The sequence below is a fragment of the Vanellus vanellus genome, assembly GCF_965231255.1.
Source record: "Vanellus vanellus genome assembly, chromosome: 3".
In the NCBI taxonomy this organism is placed as follows: domain Eukaryota; kingdom Metazoa; phylum Chordata; class Aves; order Charadriiformes; family Charadriidae; genus Vanellus; species Vanellus vanellus.
In genome coordinates this window covers 89,310,544-89,327,741 of record NC_138907.1, presented here as the reverse complement: position 1 = coordinate 89,327,741, position 17,198 = coordinate 89,310,544, and the positions used below count along the sequence as shown (strand labels likewise).

The 17,198-nt window shown below is 37.5% G+C and overlaps 1 protein-coding gene across 3 annotated transcripts in view; it reads right to left on the bottom strand.

Annotated features, from left to right (window-relative positions):
- The window catches only part of SNX14 (sorting nexin 14), a gene marked incomplete at its 5' end in the record, with an annotated part of 59,429 nt that overhangs the window by 34,436 nt on the left and 7,795 nt on the right, over nt 1–17,198 (bottom strand). For 2 of the 3 annotated variants that reach the window (XM_082481859.1, XM_082481860.1), the window contains 8 exons: nt 1,212–1,326; nt 1,471–1,551; nt 1,643–1,687; nt 2,521–2,596; nt 2,876–3,032; nt 5,230–5,314; nt 9,985–10,072; nt 15,339–15,382. In XM_082481859.1, the coding sequence (XP_082337985.1) occupies nt 1,212–1,326; nt 1,471–1,551; nt 1,643–1,687; nt 2,521–2,596; nt 2,876–3,032; nt 5,230–5,314; nt 9,985–10,072; nt 15,339–15,382 (691 nt within the window). Of the gene's footprint in view, nt 1–669; nt 792–1,211; nt 1,327–1,470; nt 1,552–1,642; nt 1,688–2,520; nt 2,597–2,875; nt 3,033–5,229; nt 5,315–9,984; nt 10,073–15,338; nt 15,383–17,198 lie in introns of those variants that run through there. The other variant, XM_082481861.1, reaches the window with a different exon arrangement.

Here is a 17,198-nt window from a genome sequence, read left to right as displayed (position 1 = left end):
TCTGGGTTTTGGGGTGTTTATTTTCCTTAGTAAGTGCTTCTTATCCAGATTATTTCTATTATGTGAAGAACAGTAGACACTTTGGGACAAGATAACTTGAGACTCCTAAATCTCGTTCTTTATTTTATAAGCTAATATACGGACCTGCCACCTATGATAATGCAAGAGAGGTTTACAAGAAAACACTGAGGTTTACCCAGAACAAAGCTTGATCATGGGCAATAGCTACAGTTTGAGTAACCTTCCTGCTAGAGAAAGCAGCTCTAGACAGCTCTAGAAGGGTCAGCTTAGAACCCCCTGCAGGTACCACCAGCACTGAAAAAGTAATTGCTTTGTTGGTTTTTTTTGGTGAGGAGTTTTTCCTGACAAAAAGCCAACACGTTTGGAAGGATTATGAGCACATAAGAAGCTGCATGCACAGAAATTATTTATATTTCTCTCAGGTAATGTATAACAACTTCTGCAGTATTTTATGAGACAAAGTCTGTCTAATTGAATTTCACATCTTCCTGATGTATGCATGGGCTTCAGATATGAAGACACACCCATTATTTCCTATGCAACATGGCAATGCTTGTTTACTAAAAACAAACAAAAAAATCATTATTTTGGTAAAACAGTGATTAACTACTAGTTGACCAAAAAACTTGAAATGAAACACTAACTTACAGAAACTTCACAGAAAGCAGAAGACTTTTCAAACACCACTTGTGTAACGGTAAAACGAAATGCATCCTTCATTACCAAGTCACAGGTTACTGAACAGAATGTTTCAACACCTTTAATGATCCTCTTATGTTTCCGTTCTTTACGGAAATCAGAATTTTAAAGCTAAAAGAACAGGAGAAGCTTTTCATGATGGACAGCTCATTTTCATAATACTTTAGTAACCACATATTAAAAAAACACAACTGCACTTTCTATCAGTGGCCAGAACTTCTTTCTTACAACATTATTCTATTTTAAAATGTCCAGCCTTTATCAATAAACAGAAGTACAATTAAGACCTACAGTCCATGCCAACATTAATGTTGCCAAGATTAATATGTCCTGATCCTTGAATGCTACAGTAAGTGAACACAGATCCTGCAGGGTAATCTCTTGCTTAACAATGCTGCCTAGTTCTGAGACAGAATATTCACTTCAACGTACAAATGCTTAAAGCTTTTAAAGATCATCAAATATACCTCAGCACACGTATGCAATCTTACCTACAGTCAGGCAGAACTGCAGCACATGGACTGCCCCTTCCTGTTTCAGGAAGTTCATAAACCGAAATAAAAGGTCTTGCTGATCTCTGATCTCCTTCAGCTCCAGTTTCAGGACCTTAGCAGGTTAAAAATGCAGTCAGTCAATTTTCAAACTTTCAGTGAGTACATAAATAATGCAAGGAGTTGCAGAACAAAAACAGCAGGTAAAGTAAAACCGTTATTCAAAACGGGAAAGGAAAGAAGTGTTGCCTTTGCTTACAGATGGTTTTTTATTTCTTGGCTCTGCAAATTTCTGAAGGAATGGAACCAATGACGAAGTAGGTTCAGTTGCTTTCTCAGGCTGTAGAAAAAAGTGACAAGAGACAACTGGGTAAGGAAGCTTCCTTAATGGGTGAACAAATTACTACTGTTTTAATTTTGTCAGTACTCACTGGACTATCATCAATGAAGATCAGGAGCAAATGGTTGACAGTGTCCTGCAGGAAAACACAATACAAAATTACTATTCAAGAAACTCAACAAATTAGATTAAAACAATTTCACTACTATGTATATTATGCCCAAGTTTAAACCCATGAATATACTAATACTTTTTAAAACAACAAAGCCTGGCAAGACATGTTTGAGAATTAACCTTCAATGGTCTCTTCGAGTATTTACAAGTCAGGGAATTTCTGAAGAGACCTGCACAGAAACATTCTTCATCCAGTGGAGGAAAGCCCTACAAAGTATTTTTACTGTTAGTGCAGATCTAATGAACTACTTGTACTTCCACAGCTACAGTACTTTCTGCTTGCAGCTAGGTGATAGCTTCATAAGTATTGCAATTTTGCCTATTAAAATACATGCATAAATAGAATAAGACGGCAGCGTTCCATCTTTAGAAATAAATGTCCTTTTATTTGCAGAATTAAGGACAAAAGAATTTATTTCAGTACAGCTACACAAAAGGCTGGTTTACTTACACTGCTATAAAGATACATACTGCTGGAGTTCAAGTAATTGAGCCCTTGTTTAAATGTAGTTATGGTAATTTGAAGGTGCTTATACTAGCACGGCATTCTCCCATTTGACAGGAATTGTGGTCCTTCATTAAAAATACATTCTTACAAGATCATGCCAATACTGTATTTCAGTCAGTTAAGAGCCGAAACCAGTTATAATGAACAAACAAAAGCATTAGCTGCAAGACTTTTTTCTTCTGCCCAGCAAGTAAGTCATTCTGCATCATTTGCTTTACCACAACATACTTAGTAGGAAAACAGTAATACTGAATAAATTAAGATTATTCCTGTGCTCCAAGTCTTACAGGATCAGCTAAAAAATCCATTGAGGGAAGGAAAACAGAACCAGGCAGAATCTCTCTTATCAGAAGAGCAAGGGATCTGAAAAGGAAGAAAAAGAGACAGATAAAAATTATAACTAATACTAGATTACATAATTTCCTAAGTGAAGTAAATGCTATTATATTTTACTGGAAAATATTTTAGTATTTAATAATACCATAAGCACGCTAGAATATTTTTAAGACCAATCAGAAAACTCATAAGCAAAAGGGAGGAGGGATGAGGAGGATGACTTTGGAGTTCTCTCACTCCTCGAAATTGTGGTACTACATAGTATACAGATACATTAAAGAACACAATTCTAAATAATTTCTATACCTGCACTCTGTTGACTTTGGGGGCAAAATATAAGGAAAAAGAAGTTCAGTAAGTTTTCTTAAGTAGTGAAGTTCATCTCTTCGGCTTCTCAAAGCAACATGGAGTTCTGGTCCATATTCTTCTAAAGCCGCTTGCTGTAAAAATTCTGCATTTTTTACTGAAAATAAAAAACAGTATTATGACTTGTTTCAGCTTTTTGTTATTGTGAAATAAGAGGCAATTGCTTTTCATTTGAGCTAAAAAGTTAATACTTTTAGTATATATACAACTGCCAAAGGGATACAATGTTGAAACTTTACAAAAGAACCTTGGCTTATACTTCGAAGCCTGGCTATGTAAAAATAAAACCTCACATTGAAATACGAATTCCGCCACCAAACAACTGCAGTTCGCATGGTCTCCAGAATGTTTTCTCATTTCTAATTATTGAGGAACTCAACATCTTGATTCTTCTACAAAAACTGCATTGCCCAAAGTCTGCCTCTACTTGCTTTTTTCCTGACCTCCTTCACAGTATCCCATTTATCTGGCTTCTACCTATTGACTTGCCAACAACACAATCTGAAATCGATGTAAAGTTAAACTTTTATTCAATCCTGTTATATCCGTTTCCCCACTTAGAACATTTAGAAACAAACGTGAAGGAACGTATATTTTAAACACGGCATAAATCAAACCAAAACCAGCATGGTGATCTGCAAGAGCACTGCCTCTTATAAGCAGCTGCATGGAGTTGAAAGAATACCTGCTTTATCAGAATAAAAACTATACATATTAATTATGCATTCCTCCAAATCACTCCAAAGGCAAGAACTGAGCTGTAATAAATCACACCTAGCCGCACTAGCAATCTGGCACAGTCTCACGCCAAGAACCACACTAGGCACAGGTCAAGTCCCTAATACATACCTGTTTATCTAGAAGGTTAAAGCTTGTTCCAGCATATCGAATTTAGTACCGAAGCCTGCTAGCTTGTCCTTCACAACCAAGAACCCTGAGTGGTATCAGCTGATACGGGGGATGCAGGAATGTATACTGCCTGATACACCTGCCCACTAAAAGCAGAGAGGAGGAATGTGCTCTCTGGCAAGGACAGGTAATGAATCATGGAGGTGTCTGTGCAAATAGTGAGGAATTACTAAGAGCTGTAAGGGTAAAAAGAGTCAGAAAAAAAGAAACGCTCCCTAAAGCAATCATTTGAAAAAGAATATAGAAAAAAAAAAAAACAACAGAAAAGGCTAGACTCGCCTAATAACCAAAGCAAGGCCTGAAAGTTGCCTCTGAACCATGTATTACAGGTGGCTGGTTTAGCAACGTTTATTAGAAAGTGCTACTAAAAGTCATTTTCAGCCCCTGCTTCACATGTCAGCCCCCAAGGAACAAGTCTTTTCCTTTAAAACTCTGAAGAAAATGGCTATATTTTCAATGCTGTACATTTCAAACCAGTTCTTTGCTGCTAAAAAAAAAAAAAAAAGTGTTTCCAAGTCCTCAGTAGAAATCAAAGGGAATATGAAATCTGGCATAAACAGCACTGCAAGACCATCTAGTATCTTGAAATTGTTGTTGTGCCATGAAAAACATCTAATGCGATCACACTATGTCTCATTATTCATGCTATTCATACCCGCTACTCACAGGACCAATGGCACGTATTTATGGATATCAAGCAGACGTTTTGAGGGAAGGGAGGAAAGTTCATGACTCCAGTGAAAGTAAACATCTATGCTTAAAAGTTGAATGAAACCACATTTAGTAGATACAGCATTGTGGAACACAGCCAGTGAAAAAAATAAAGATAAATGTTTTCCATCAGCAAGTATTCTATTTTCCAAATATTCCTTCAATGTGCAGTTTTAATACAATTTTGACATTAGGCTTGTGAAGATATTTTTATTTGGATAGCAATTAAATATGCTACTGCTCAAAGTCTCTCCACGGCTTATAAACATAAACCTAACTTTTCAACATATTGAACAACTCCACTAACTGCTCACATTTGTGAGCGCTCATCTGGAATACAGAGGAAAAACTTCAAGAAGCATTGCTACATGATCTCGATTGCTCTGAATAGACAAAAAACCATACTCTCATTTACCATAAAGAGAAAGAATTTTAGTATTTTCAACGTGGGGAAATGAAAATCATGAAATCTGAGAGATTATTTGTACTGTAACTTTTTCCCTATTTGTCTTTGCAACCTCCAGAAAAAAAATGCAAAAGTATCTCTTTAAAAAAAAAAAAAAAAGAGAAGGCACTGAGGATGAAAATATTTAGCAAACATAATAACAGTCATGCAAAAAGAAATATTTATACTTGCCCTTTGAAACTGACAACATATTAAGTCTTTACATTACCTTTCTGCCTGGCCTTGGCTATCACTTCAATGTGTTTCATTGCTGCCTTGAGCATTTTCTTTGTTACAACAGTTGGAATATCCACCTAAAGAACAGTTTTAAAATAAAAACAGAATCATTCTAGTTTTCTTCCCCAAATTTATTACAGACAACAACTATTAAACATGTTCATTTGCTTATATGTCCCCATTCTAACCATAAAATGAACTCTTAAGAAAAACCCCACAAATTCTCTAGATGGACTGACAGCATGCTCACTCTTCTGGGCAAAACAGACATCACGTAGAACTAAATGTCACAAACAATACCGTTAACACATTTGTTGTCAACTTGTTCCCATTACGATTCTTCCATTGCAGTAATTATAGTAATACAGCTTGATTTCCAAGCCACAATATATGAAGCCTAGTTCTACATGAAGGTTTGACCACCAACAAAAGCAAGTGAACTATGCTCTGCCTCTAGTACCTTAACCCTCAGCAATCATGTTCACAAGGACAAAAAGCAAAGGGAAACCTTTCCCCTCTACATACATGCAGAAAAAATGTCACAGCTTAGGTGATGGCACAACCAAAAGAAAATTCTGAGTTACTGAGTCAAGATGACTCTTCATGCCAACAACAGTATCGCATGATGTTGCGCATAAGCCAAACAAAATGCACGTATGGTTTAATCAAAGATTGTATTAGAGTCCTGCATTTACACTTTCCTTGATGGCTACAAAAATGAAAAGAGAATTATAGAACGATTCAGGCACAAATGGACCTCGGGATGTCTTAGTCCAACCTCCTGCTCAAAGCAGGCTCAGGTCAGGGTGCTCAGGGCTGTATCCAGCCCAGTGCTGAACACCTCCGGAGATGATGACAGTCACGGCCTCACATGTCAAATGCTCCGGTCCCAACCATCTTGGTGATCCCTTGGTTGAATTTGCACCGTTCTATCAACGTCTCTTTTGTAATGGAGAGCCCAAAACTGGATGCAGTACCCTAGCTGTCATCTAAAGAGCACCAAGTAAAGGCAGATAATCACTTTCCTTGATTGATTGGCTCTGCTCCTGTTAATACAGCCCAGGATGCTGTTGATGTTCTTTGCTGATGGTAAACACTGCTGGCTCATATCCACCTTACTGCCTACCATGCGGCCAGGTCCTTGGCAGCAGAGCTTCTCTCCGCAGCCAGCCAGCCCCCAGCCTGTACAGTTTCAAAGGATTCTTCTTTAAAAGCCGCAGTAGTTTCCACAGAAACTTATGTAGAAACGGATGTACACTTTGCATGCCCTTTATTTTAAGCAAGAGCAAAAGATGTCTCAGAGAAGCAGAAACATGTTCAAAATTTAAGCCTTCTGAACAGGTTTCTTTCCTAATGGAGTTTGTCCCTCCTCAACATTAAGTCAAATAAAGACCTTAAGTGATGAAACAGAAGCATGAAAGTGCTTCTTGCCATGCAAGAAAAGAGACAGTGTAATTGCAAAGGCCACCGGAGCTGAGAGAAAACTTTTTTTATTCATTCGTACAAGGAGAATAGCATGTATTCCTGCACACTCCCCCGTAATATTTGAGGTGCACAGTTATGACCTGACCTGGCCAGCTCAGACAAGCTAGTATAACTGATTAGAACTGGCCAAAGCTAACTAAATATATTCAGGCCAGCTCCTATTTACAAGCACGAAAGTAGGAGCTTCTGCTCATCAATGGAAAACCCTGTCCTTTGGGACTCACATTTCAACAGTAATTTCAATAAATCAAATTTTCCTATGAAACATAAGGATAGGGGAGTGTTTATTCCTGCAGAGGTTAAGTCAAAGAGCACAGCAAACAAGTTGTTATTGACACTGTAGTAGATACTATCAACTTTTGACAAAAATTTCAACCAGATGTAGAGATAGCTACACCACCCCATACAAGAGGAAACCCTTCACTTTCCCTTCAAAACCCATAACCAACCTGAAACGGCCAGAACAAGGAAAATCCGGATTTAAAAAAAAAAAAAAAAAAAAGAGAGAAGTATTTCAGCATATAGTTAAGAGCTGACTGGCCTGGAGTACGTGATGCTTTGTGCAACAACCACGCCTCAAAAAATCCACCTAGAGAGCCTTAAACAGAAATTGAATTATTTTCACTGAAGCAATTCATAATTTTAAGTCTTAATTCAAAAGTAGAAGATTATTTGGCAAAAAACTATAAAGATATAACCTAAAAAAAGGAAAAAACAGTCTTTTTTTCTTACACATAGTTCCTGAATTTAAAAATTCTATCTCTATTACCTAGAACTATTGCTATCAAGCATTTAATAATAAATCCAAATCAAAGTACAGCTGTTTGGCAAAGGTATAAGACTATTTTATTTTGCAATCAGTGATGAATTTCTCCTCAAATGAGGTTATAAAGGACACTGTATCAGAGCTGAAAGGCTATAAAACATTCTGTCATAACCTCTTTCAGATAACTACTGAAGCTTTAAACTAGGATTCCTAAAATGACAAAAAGTTGGTATTTTATTTACAACTTGGCTATCAACTTGGATTTCTGTGCACAACGTTTTTAGTAGTATATGCATCACAGCTATTATTCAGGCTGTCTGAATCTGTATGTGGGTGCGTGCACACACAGAAACACTTGTTCAGCAGAAAAAAAAATAGTATAAGCTGAAAAATATGGCATAGCGTGAGACACCACGCTCCCCTGCATGACTGAGCATGCCAAGTTTCAATTTTGTTCCAAAACATAAAGTTACTATGAGTACCTTTTTGCATGAGATATCTGCACCACTTCACACAGAGACAAAATAAATTATATTATTCTGTAGGATGGATACAAATAACTCTAAACATTTGTAGAGAGATGCATTTCTGTGATGGCCTTTATTTTGCAGTTCCCTTGACAGGGCTTAATACTTCTACACGCCCTGAGTTCTTGTTGCACGTAATGTCTACCCAGACACATAGAATTAAATAGATTACAATTATTCCATCACTGTCAAAGGCAGAAATGGTAAATTAATACTCTATTTAAGGATGCAATAGCTGATCTGAGATAACACAATTAATACCTTATTACACAACCAATAGAGGAGGCATCATCCTTTTCTGAATCAACAATAGGTCTATGCAACTAACACCTGCATGTATTACAATGCCAACTTAAATTTTAAGACCTTGCTCGAGATTTTTACTTTGAAAGATTTACTCCACTTTTACACCTCCATAGAATGTCTGTGCTACACAGACATTTCTTAATCTTCCCCCATGTTCACTTTAAAAAGCAGCATGCTTGAGTTAGAGTAAACAAAAAAATCATCTGGATTTGATATATAACAAGGACAGAATCAGGCTGTTAATCAGTCATGACAGAGTACATGTACAACTTGTAGCTTGGGAAATATTGCTGTTACTAAGGAGGGGGAAAAAGACACACATTTATGGTAGTCGCTCCAACAGAGGGGCCAGCACTGAATAAATCTGGAAACTGAGTTAGCAACTCCTCCTGCTTGCAACAGCCAGAAATTTAGAAGCTGCTCCTGTAAAACAGGCTTGAAGCACTTTACCAGAAAACAGTGTATGTCCTAATATATTAAACACAGCAAATAAAAAATTTGAATCTTTAGTCTTCAGAATGTTTCTTAAGAAATACATTAGTATAAGAACCATAAGTGTTTTAATTCTTATAGTAAGCTATTAACTGAATGACAGTCTATTCTTTACAACGTAAGGACCTTGTCTTCATTTAAAGAAGGCAATCAAGCAGAAGTTATGAGACAGGTACACTGCTAACCATTTTACAGAATCATAGAATGGTTTGGGTTGGAAGGGATCTTTAAAGGTCATCTCGTCCAAGCCCCCTGCAATGAGCAGGGACATCTTCAACTAGATCAGGCTGCTCAGAGCCACCTCCAACCTGACCTTGAACGTTTCCAAGGATGGGGCATCTGTCACCTCTCTGGGCAACCTGGGCCAGTGTTTCACCACTCATTGTAAAAAATTTCTTCCTGATATCTAATCTAAATCTTCCCTCTTTTAGTTTAAAACCATTACCCCTTGTCCTCTTGCAACAGGCCCTGCTAAAAAGCTTGTCCCCATCTTTCTTATAAGCCCCCTTTAAGTACTGGAAGGCTGCTATAAGGTCTCCCCAGAGCCTTCTCTTCTCCAGGCTGAACCACCCAACTCTCAGTCTGTCTTCACAGAGAGGTGCTCCATCCCTCTGATCATTTTTGTGGTCATCCTCTGGACCCACTCCAACAGGTCCATGTCTTTCCTGTGCTGATGACTCCAGCTATTTTCTCATAGTTCTTTTTCAATAATTCTCAAAATTGCTTCCACTTGGATTAAATCACTAAAAGACAGCTAAAAGATCATCCCAAGGGTTTAATAATGACTTGCACTGGTTTAAAAAAAAAAATCCATTTGCAAGAACCATAGAATCATAAAATGGTTTTGGGTTGCAAGGGACCTTCAAAGACCATCTATCTAGTCCAACCCACTGCTGTGGGCAAGGACATCTTTCACTAGATCACGTTGCTCAAAGCTATGTCCAAACTGACGTTGAACGCTTCCAATGATGAATCTTCAAAAATGGTTTATAACCAGGAATGAGATAAGCTCCAGATGGAGGGAACAGATAACACAAAGAAGAAACTTAGATGGAAACTCCTATACTCTGTAAGACTGATTCTGGAATTGCCATTTTAAAAGAACTTGCTACATATGGATATTGGTTATTTCTGATGGAAAAACAATGTTAATACCTTTAAGTCACATTACCTTGTGAATTCTCCGAACTAATACAGATGCAAAAAACCGCAGCGTGCCTCTCAGTTCATCCACTGAGGATTCATCATCGGTAATATTTCTGCAGTGTTGTAAAGCATGTCATGTAAGACAACAGAATAAAATACATTTATATTAATCCAACCAGAATACATTTGGCACCACTAAAAGCTGGAATAAGAACATTCAACGGTGACACTGCAACTGGTATTAATTGAAATGAAAGCTACCAAGTGTGGGCAGAGGGTAAGCAGTCTTCTATTCCAGTAAAATACACAGCATTCCCACTGTGGCATACAACAATGGCTGAAGAAATATGTCAGTAAATTGGAATTGTATACCAATTCCTGCTCTAATATACTGCCTGCATGATTTTGACCAAGTAAAATCTAACTTAGTGTCCACATATGTGAATGTTTACCAGTTCGGTGGCATGAAGTAAAAATGAATTAATATCGTCAAAGCCTTTGGAATAAGAGCATGGACATACCCCAGTTAAACTAGTTAAAATTGGATTTTATGTGTTGCATACTACAAGACCTTCTGTACTCTAAGATCTCACATAATTTTCTTCTGTTTTAATACAAGTCTGGCTTTGTTAACCTCTGTTGTTTAAATTTTATTAAAAGATTGGTAGTTTCTCATGTAGCTTCTAATGAAATAGGTACCTCCCTTGTACTTCAGCTCAGCCTCTTCCAACAGAAAACTTTCATTAGTATTTTTTCAACAAGCTCTAATACTTAGACGCCATTTAATGCAATAATATTCTCTTTTTAAATATAAAATTGGGCCTATTTCAGGTCTAAACAGAGATTGCCATTTTCTAGAAGATAAAAGGAAGCATAGCACAGGAAACGGACAAATGACAGAACTTATTTTTTGAAAAGCTGATCTACTTTTGATGAAGCATGAAATGTGAAATGATCAATTACAAAGAACACAAAACAAGAACCTCAACCTATAGCCACTTCAAATGGAATTGAAATGAATTAAGGTGGTTTCTGGTTGGAAACAAAGAAAGAAAATAATTAAAACAGATTCCCAAATCACTATGTCAAAATGTCAGCTAAACTTTTTATCTGGCTTGCCAGTTTCCATCTGCTGCAATAAAGTACGTTCAGCGAAAAACCATGGTAAAAATAGTTGAAGTTCATTCACTTAGAAAAATACCTTACTCCATGTCTTTTTGGAGAAACTGCATGAAAATGGGAAATACACTAAGTCTTAGACACAGAAACTGCAACTAAACTGCGTGGAAAAAGAGACCATAATAGTATTTTGCAAAATGCAACAGAACGAATAAAAATCTGTCAGCATGTAAGCATATATGGACATTAAGACTATGCCTAAAGATATTGGCAGAACTGCATTATAATAGCTGACAACAAAAAAGTTACATCCTGCTTTAGCCAATGACTATATGTAAAAGCTATCACAGTTTTTGGTAAAAAATGAGTTTGTATATATATAGTAAATGCAAACATTATTTGCATTTAAAAAAAAAAAATCAGTACAAGCAACAACAGTACATTTGAAAAAATAAAAATTTTATGCCTATACTACCACTTTACATTATTCAGCATCTGATTTTTTAAAGCGTTAGCCTGGGTTACACAGCATTCAAACGCATGTTGAAGATGAACTGCTAGGTACAGATACCGGTGACCTGACGGTCAAAGTATGCAACTGATTGCATGAAAAAGCACCTCAAAGAAAGCAGCCTGGCATAAGGAATACAACCATCCTCCAACAGCTAATCATATGCAGATAAGAGTACTGCAGGGGAAGGTTTGGTTTGTTTTAAGATCAGCAGCTTACATTTTGGAAGGAAGATGGTTAGCAAATAGCCACACTGTCAAAGGAAGCCAAGGGATTAGCAAATAAATTGTATGACTGTATTACTAGTATTTGACAGACAACAAGATACATGAAGTGATTTGGAATGAGAAGTTGTTATTTTATTGACACTTGGATAACCAGTATCTTGGCTAATTCTACTTGGACATGACTTTATGCCACGTACTTTCACAACGCGCCATAGGTTTGCAGAAACATCCTTTTAATCACCAGCAGACTGAAGATTGGCAAAAAAAACCATCAAGAACCTGTAAAATCTCAAATCTCTAGTGACACAGTGGAAGGTCCAAATAACTCGCTTGGAAACATTTTAAAAATTGGCTGCATTTTCCCAGAATTTGAGGAAAAATTTAAAAACACAACTGTCAGCATAACAGAGAGATTTGCTAAAAGAAAAAGGCTTATTCTGTTAATTGTAAACAGTTACTGAGTCCAATGTCTCAAAAGAGATACACCCAACTGCTATTGCATGCAAATTCTTATGGAATCTACAAATAAATGAAAACCATATACAAATACTGAAGTGACTTTTTTCCTTGTGTGTCAATTAGTCTTACAAAATTTGGCCAACTCAATCAAAAAGATGAAGAAAGTAAGTTGCAAACTGATAAAACTGTAAAGCTATGGTTTGTAACTCAACAAAAATCCTGACTTTTTCTTGCACTACTTGCATTTGAAATAGAAGCAGCTCCATATGTGAAAGCATTGGTTTTAGTCACCATCAAAGAAAAATGTTTTCACAGTAATGTATTACAAAAATGTGGCAATTACAGGATTCTAATCTAATCTGAGAGAACTGGAGTTGCAGTAGCATCAATGACCAAAAAATTCAGTAAGCATCGAATACTCACTCATACTTCAAACTCTCCTATTTAAAATGAGGTTGGTACAAGCAAGATATTATATAGTTTTATCATACAGCATATAGCATAAGCAATAGACTCAGACCAGTATTTTGTAGCTCTGAAAACTTGGATTACTTACAACTATGCTTTATTCTTCTCATATAGTTGAAAAAATTCTTAAAACACAAATATTTAAATATAACCAATATAAATACTTTGAAAAATACCAAACAAAAAATTCACATAGGTATAACTACCTATTTTGGTAGAGTTCACTGGATTCTAAATACTAATCTGCAGTACCCTAAAGTGATCCAAGTTTAGGAATGTTTGCCTCCAAATTTTAACCTGCTAATAAAATATTGCAATTTTTTTTTTTTACACAGTTTATTAATGAAACAAATGTAAAACACAGCTTTTCCCTGCTCTCAGAACTTTATTTCCTGAGTAATAAATCTATGATTTTATCTTGCAGCATACATTTCTGGTAAGTGTTACTTCAGGCTTCTGAGTGAGATATATCATGTTGCCTCTCTAGTATCCAGAGAGTGCAAGGTGCTGTGAGGCAGTGTCAGCTGGCAGGGCACAAAAAAATAAAATAAAGAAAAAAAAAAAAAAGAAAAAAAAAAAAGAGATTGGTAGCTTCTGCACAACTTCCATTCACTTGAAAGGGGGGCAACTAGCATAAGGAATTACGCCCAGACTTTTCTGCAAGGGAAAGCAGCAAGCTGTTTTACCAAACTAGTCTGGCAAGTCTGAATTGCCTGCTGGTGGTTACCCACGCTGCTAAAAAGGGACAGTTTGGATGTAAAGGCTTCTAATTTGGCTCTGTAAAGAATTATCCAGTTCAGTGAGGTTTGTTAGCACAGAAAAAACATTTCACGAATGCAAGAGTCCTTTTTCTCCAGGATGAGCTGAGCTATACAAACAGGGTCCCTTCACCTAAGTAGGAAAAGTCAGAACTAACGTGCTCTACGAGACAGACCTTGAACAGCTGCACACGGACCCACAGCTAAGACCTTCCTGCACCACTGTTCCTGGAAATACAGGAAAGCGCAGAAACACTTCAATGTCTAGAGGGACTGAGACCAGATCTGACACTACTACTGTTAAGCTGAAATCAGTAAGCCTTTGAGAATCAAGTTGTTTCCTGCAGAATTACTCTGATATCAGCACACCACAGCTCACTGAACTCCCAATACTTCAAGTTCACGGAAAACTTCTTAGGTCTGATCAGCACACTGTGAATTTATAGAGCTAGTTCAAAATTTGGAGGTACAGCCATGTAAAACTAAAGACAGTGCAGAAACATCTCTACAGCTCCCCAGAGGGCAAGATGTAGCAGAATCTAGGCTTGCTGGCTCCATACCAAGTGTATTTTGCGCTGCACTTCTAACTATGCATATTACTATCCCCACCATACGACGTATTCCAGAATTCCACTGTCTTGGGTGTCCGAGATGTAAGTAATAAGTTTCCTGGTCAGTCCAAAACAAAGACATTGAAGACACCTTCCACCAGCCGAAACAAAAAACCTATCTAATTTCAAAGTATGAAATACAGAATATGGTTCCCTTACATTTGTTACGTTATCGAACAGCTCAACGGAATATGCTCTAGTTTTTTGTATTTGAAAGCTAAAAATCCTGAGCTTTCCAACTTGGTCATTCACAATGAACAGTGTTAAAGCTCCCTCTGCTGTTTGCATCAGCAGCTTAGTTTTACAGTTCAGTGTATTCATCATACACAGACAGATGTGACACATGCAAATATCAGCCACAATTAAAAACCAATCAGGCAAAGAAGTCTGCCCAGAAAATTTTAGATCCCAGAGAGACAGGAAAAAAGACAGTGTAGAGCAAAATAAAAAAATTATTAATTTTTTATAGCACAAAACTGAACCTTTCCATGCAATGAAAAAGTCAAATTCAGAATTAAGGCAAAATATTGTTTTAACATATCAATGCCAGCATGATCAATTAAAAATATTTTTAATATCTTCTTACAAAGTACTCTAAAGCACTAATTAATATATAAGGTACAAGGAAAAAAAAAAAAGAATGAGACATAGTCTTTTCTTTATACACTATTTTAAAGTTATTTACACAGTACTACTCTATTCAGCTCAGCATAACCTCTCACAGACTTAAAATTCAGCAAATCACCAGACAGTCTGGAAGAAGGTGGCCACAACATGTATTCCAAATACCTTTTCCAAATAAATTAAAAGTGGAATTTTTGTTTTTAAAAAACGGTAAAGTGATTTTTTTTTTAAGCAATACGAAAGATCAGTACGCTTTTAATGTGGAAATAAATTTTTGGAGGTTTTTGCATTTTTCCAGTTTTAATCAAGCTGTATGTACTTCCAAGTAAGAGTTATTAGAAAACGAACATATAAAAACGAATAATCTAAAAGTGGTTTTAGGATGAAATGCAAATTTCAGAACCAACTCTACTGTGCCTAAATTATTAAAAGATCTATTCTACTCTGCTAAGAGAAAATATGATGAAACTGTAGAACTTAAAATTATGCTTTATATTTTATTAAAGAAACATAAATGTTTATTTTCAGGTGACTATTTCTGAAACAGTTTGATGAACACTTAATGATATTCAAAAGTAGTGACTTTTAGGTAAAGCTCATACCTGTACCATGGATAAATAAAGTTTTCCAGCACCAACTCAAGCACCTGTGCAGAACAAAGACAACCACATTACAAAATAAAACACTTTACCACAAATCTTTGTTAGAATAGTTAAAAACACACATTCCAAAACTCATAGAACATAATTCATACATCATAAAACTTTAACATACGAATGTGTACATTGGGATCCTATTGTGAGATTGATAATTTTGCATAATAATTAGTACTTTGGGCAAAGAGCAATGAAGTGATGGTTTCATCAGATATCAATGTCAAACAGCTGCCACTAGCACTGTCAACAATGTGAAGCACAGTGCCATGGCCACTGTGTTAGACAAGTGCTATGAAAAATGTCACCTTACCTCCAACAGCCCTTTCAGCTCAGTCCCTGTTATTCCTGATGTAGTGTGGAGTCTCCCACAGTCACAGCTACCCACATGACACGTACACCTCCACCCCTTTTCATCCAAACCTCCACCTTTTCCAACTCTTCCCCACCCTCGAAGTGGGACAGTTGATCCTGTATGCTCAGCACTCACAAAGAAAGCAAAAGAAGAATCCTAAAAAGCAATTCCTAGGGAAGCCAGCCTCCTTTCTCCACATCCTGCACTACAGCTTTCAACAAAGCTTGCCTTATGGTACAGCCATCTCCTGAAGCCCCAACAAGAGTAATGCCCAAAGTCCTTATCCTACATGTATCCTCATGGTCTTCTCTCTCCTGTTGCTAGCCCCTGTATATCCCACCTACATGGATCTCTCTCTGTAGGAGAACCTTTTCCACCTGTTCCACCAAACCTGCTCATCACAGTCCAAGCCCATGGTTGCCTTTTCCATGCTAGAAAACCTGGGTTAATCAGGAAGAACCAGTGCTGTTGCAAGCCATGCCACAAGCACGCCCTGGTTCAGCTTGGCTTTCAACGTCACAGCAGGGGAGTATATGGTGGTGGCAGTCTGTTGATTGAACAGGGACTGCCACAGTCCCTGTTCAATCAACAGACTGCCACCACCATATACACAAGGTGTACTACTAGCCAGACTGCAGCTTTGGCACCTCTCTTTACACCTATACAAAGCTTTCAAGTAACTGTTAACAGTCCTTGCACCACAATTAGCAAAAATAAAACTTCTGAAGGGAAGGGAAAGCCTCAGACAGTGCCAAGAAAAAAAAACAAACCACGACAATAAGAAGAACATAAGAAGGACATGGACTCGTTGGAGCGAGTCCAGAGGTGGGCCACAAAGATGACCAGAGGGCTGGAGCACCTCTCCTATGAGGAGAGGCTCAGAGACTTGGGGTTGTTCAGCCTGGAGAAGAGAAGGCTCCAGGGAGACCTTATAGTAGCCTTCCAGTACCTAAAGAGGCCTACAGCAGAGATGGGGAGGGACTCTCTTATCAGGGACCGTAGCGATAGGATGAGGGCTAACAGTTTTAAACTGGAAGAGGGTAGATTTAGATTAGATATCGGGAAGAAATTCTTTACTGTGAGGGTGGTGAGACACTGGAACAGGCTGCCCAGGGAAGTTGTGGATGCCCCATCCCTGGAGATGTTCAAGGCCAGATGGGTCTTTGAGCAACCTGGTGTAGTGGGAGGTGTCCCTGCCCATGGCAGGGGGCGTGGAACTAGATGAACTTCAAGGTCCCTTCCAACCTAAACCATTCTATGATTCTATGAAGGACGAAATTTTCTTGAGATTTTTTCCCCTTCACTATAACCCCAAGTTATACTCCATACTACCTTCTCCTGTTGCAGCCAATACCTCAGTTGGAATCACTGCTTTAGAGATCAGTTTGTGCTTGGCAGCATCAGTGCTGATCAGGGTAATAAGAGCAAATACCTGTGCTGCTACGTGAGGCTGC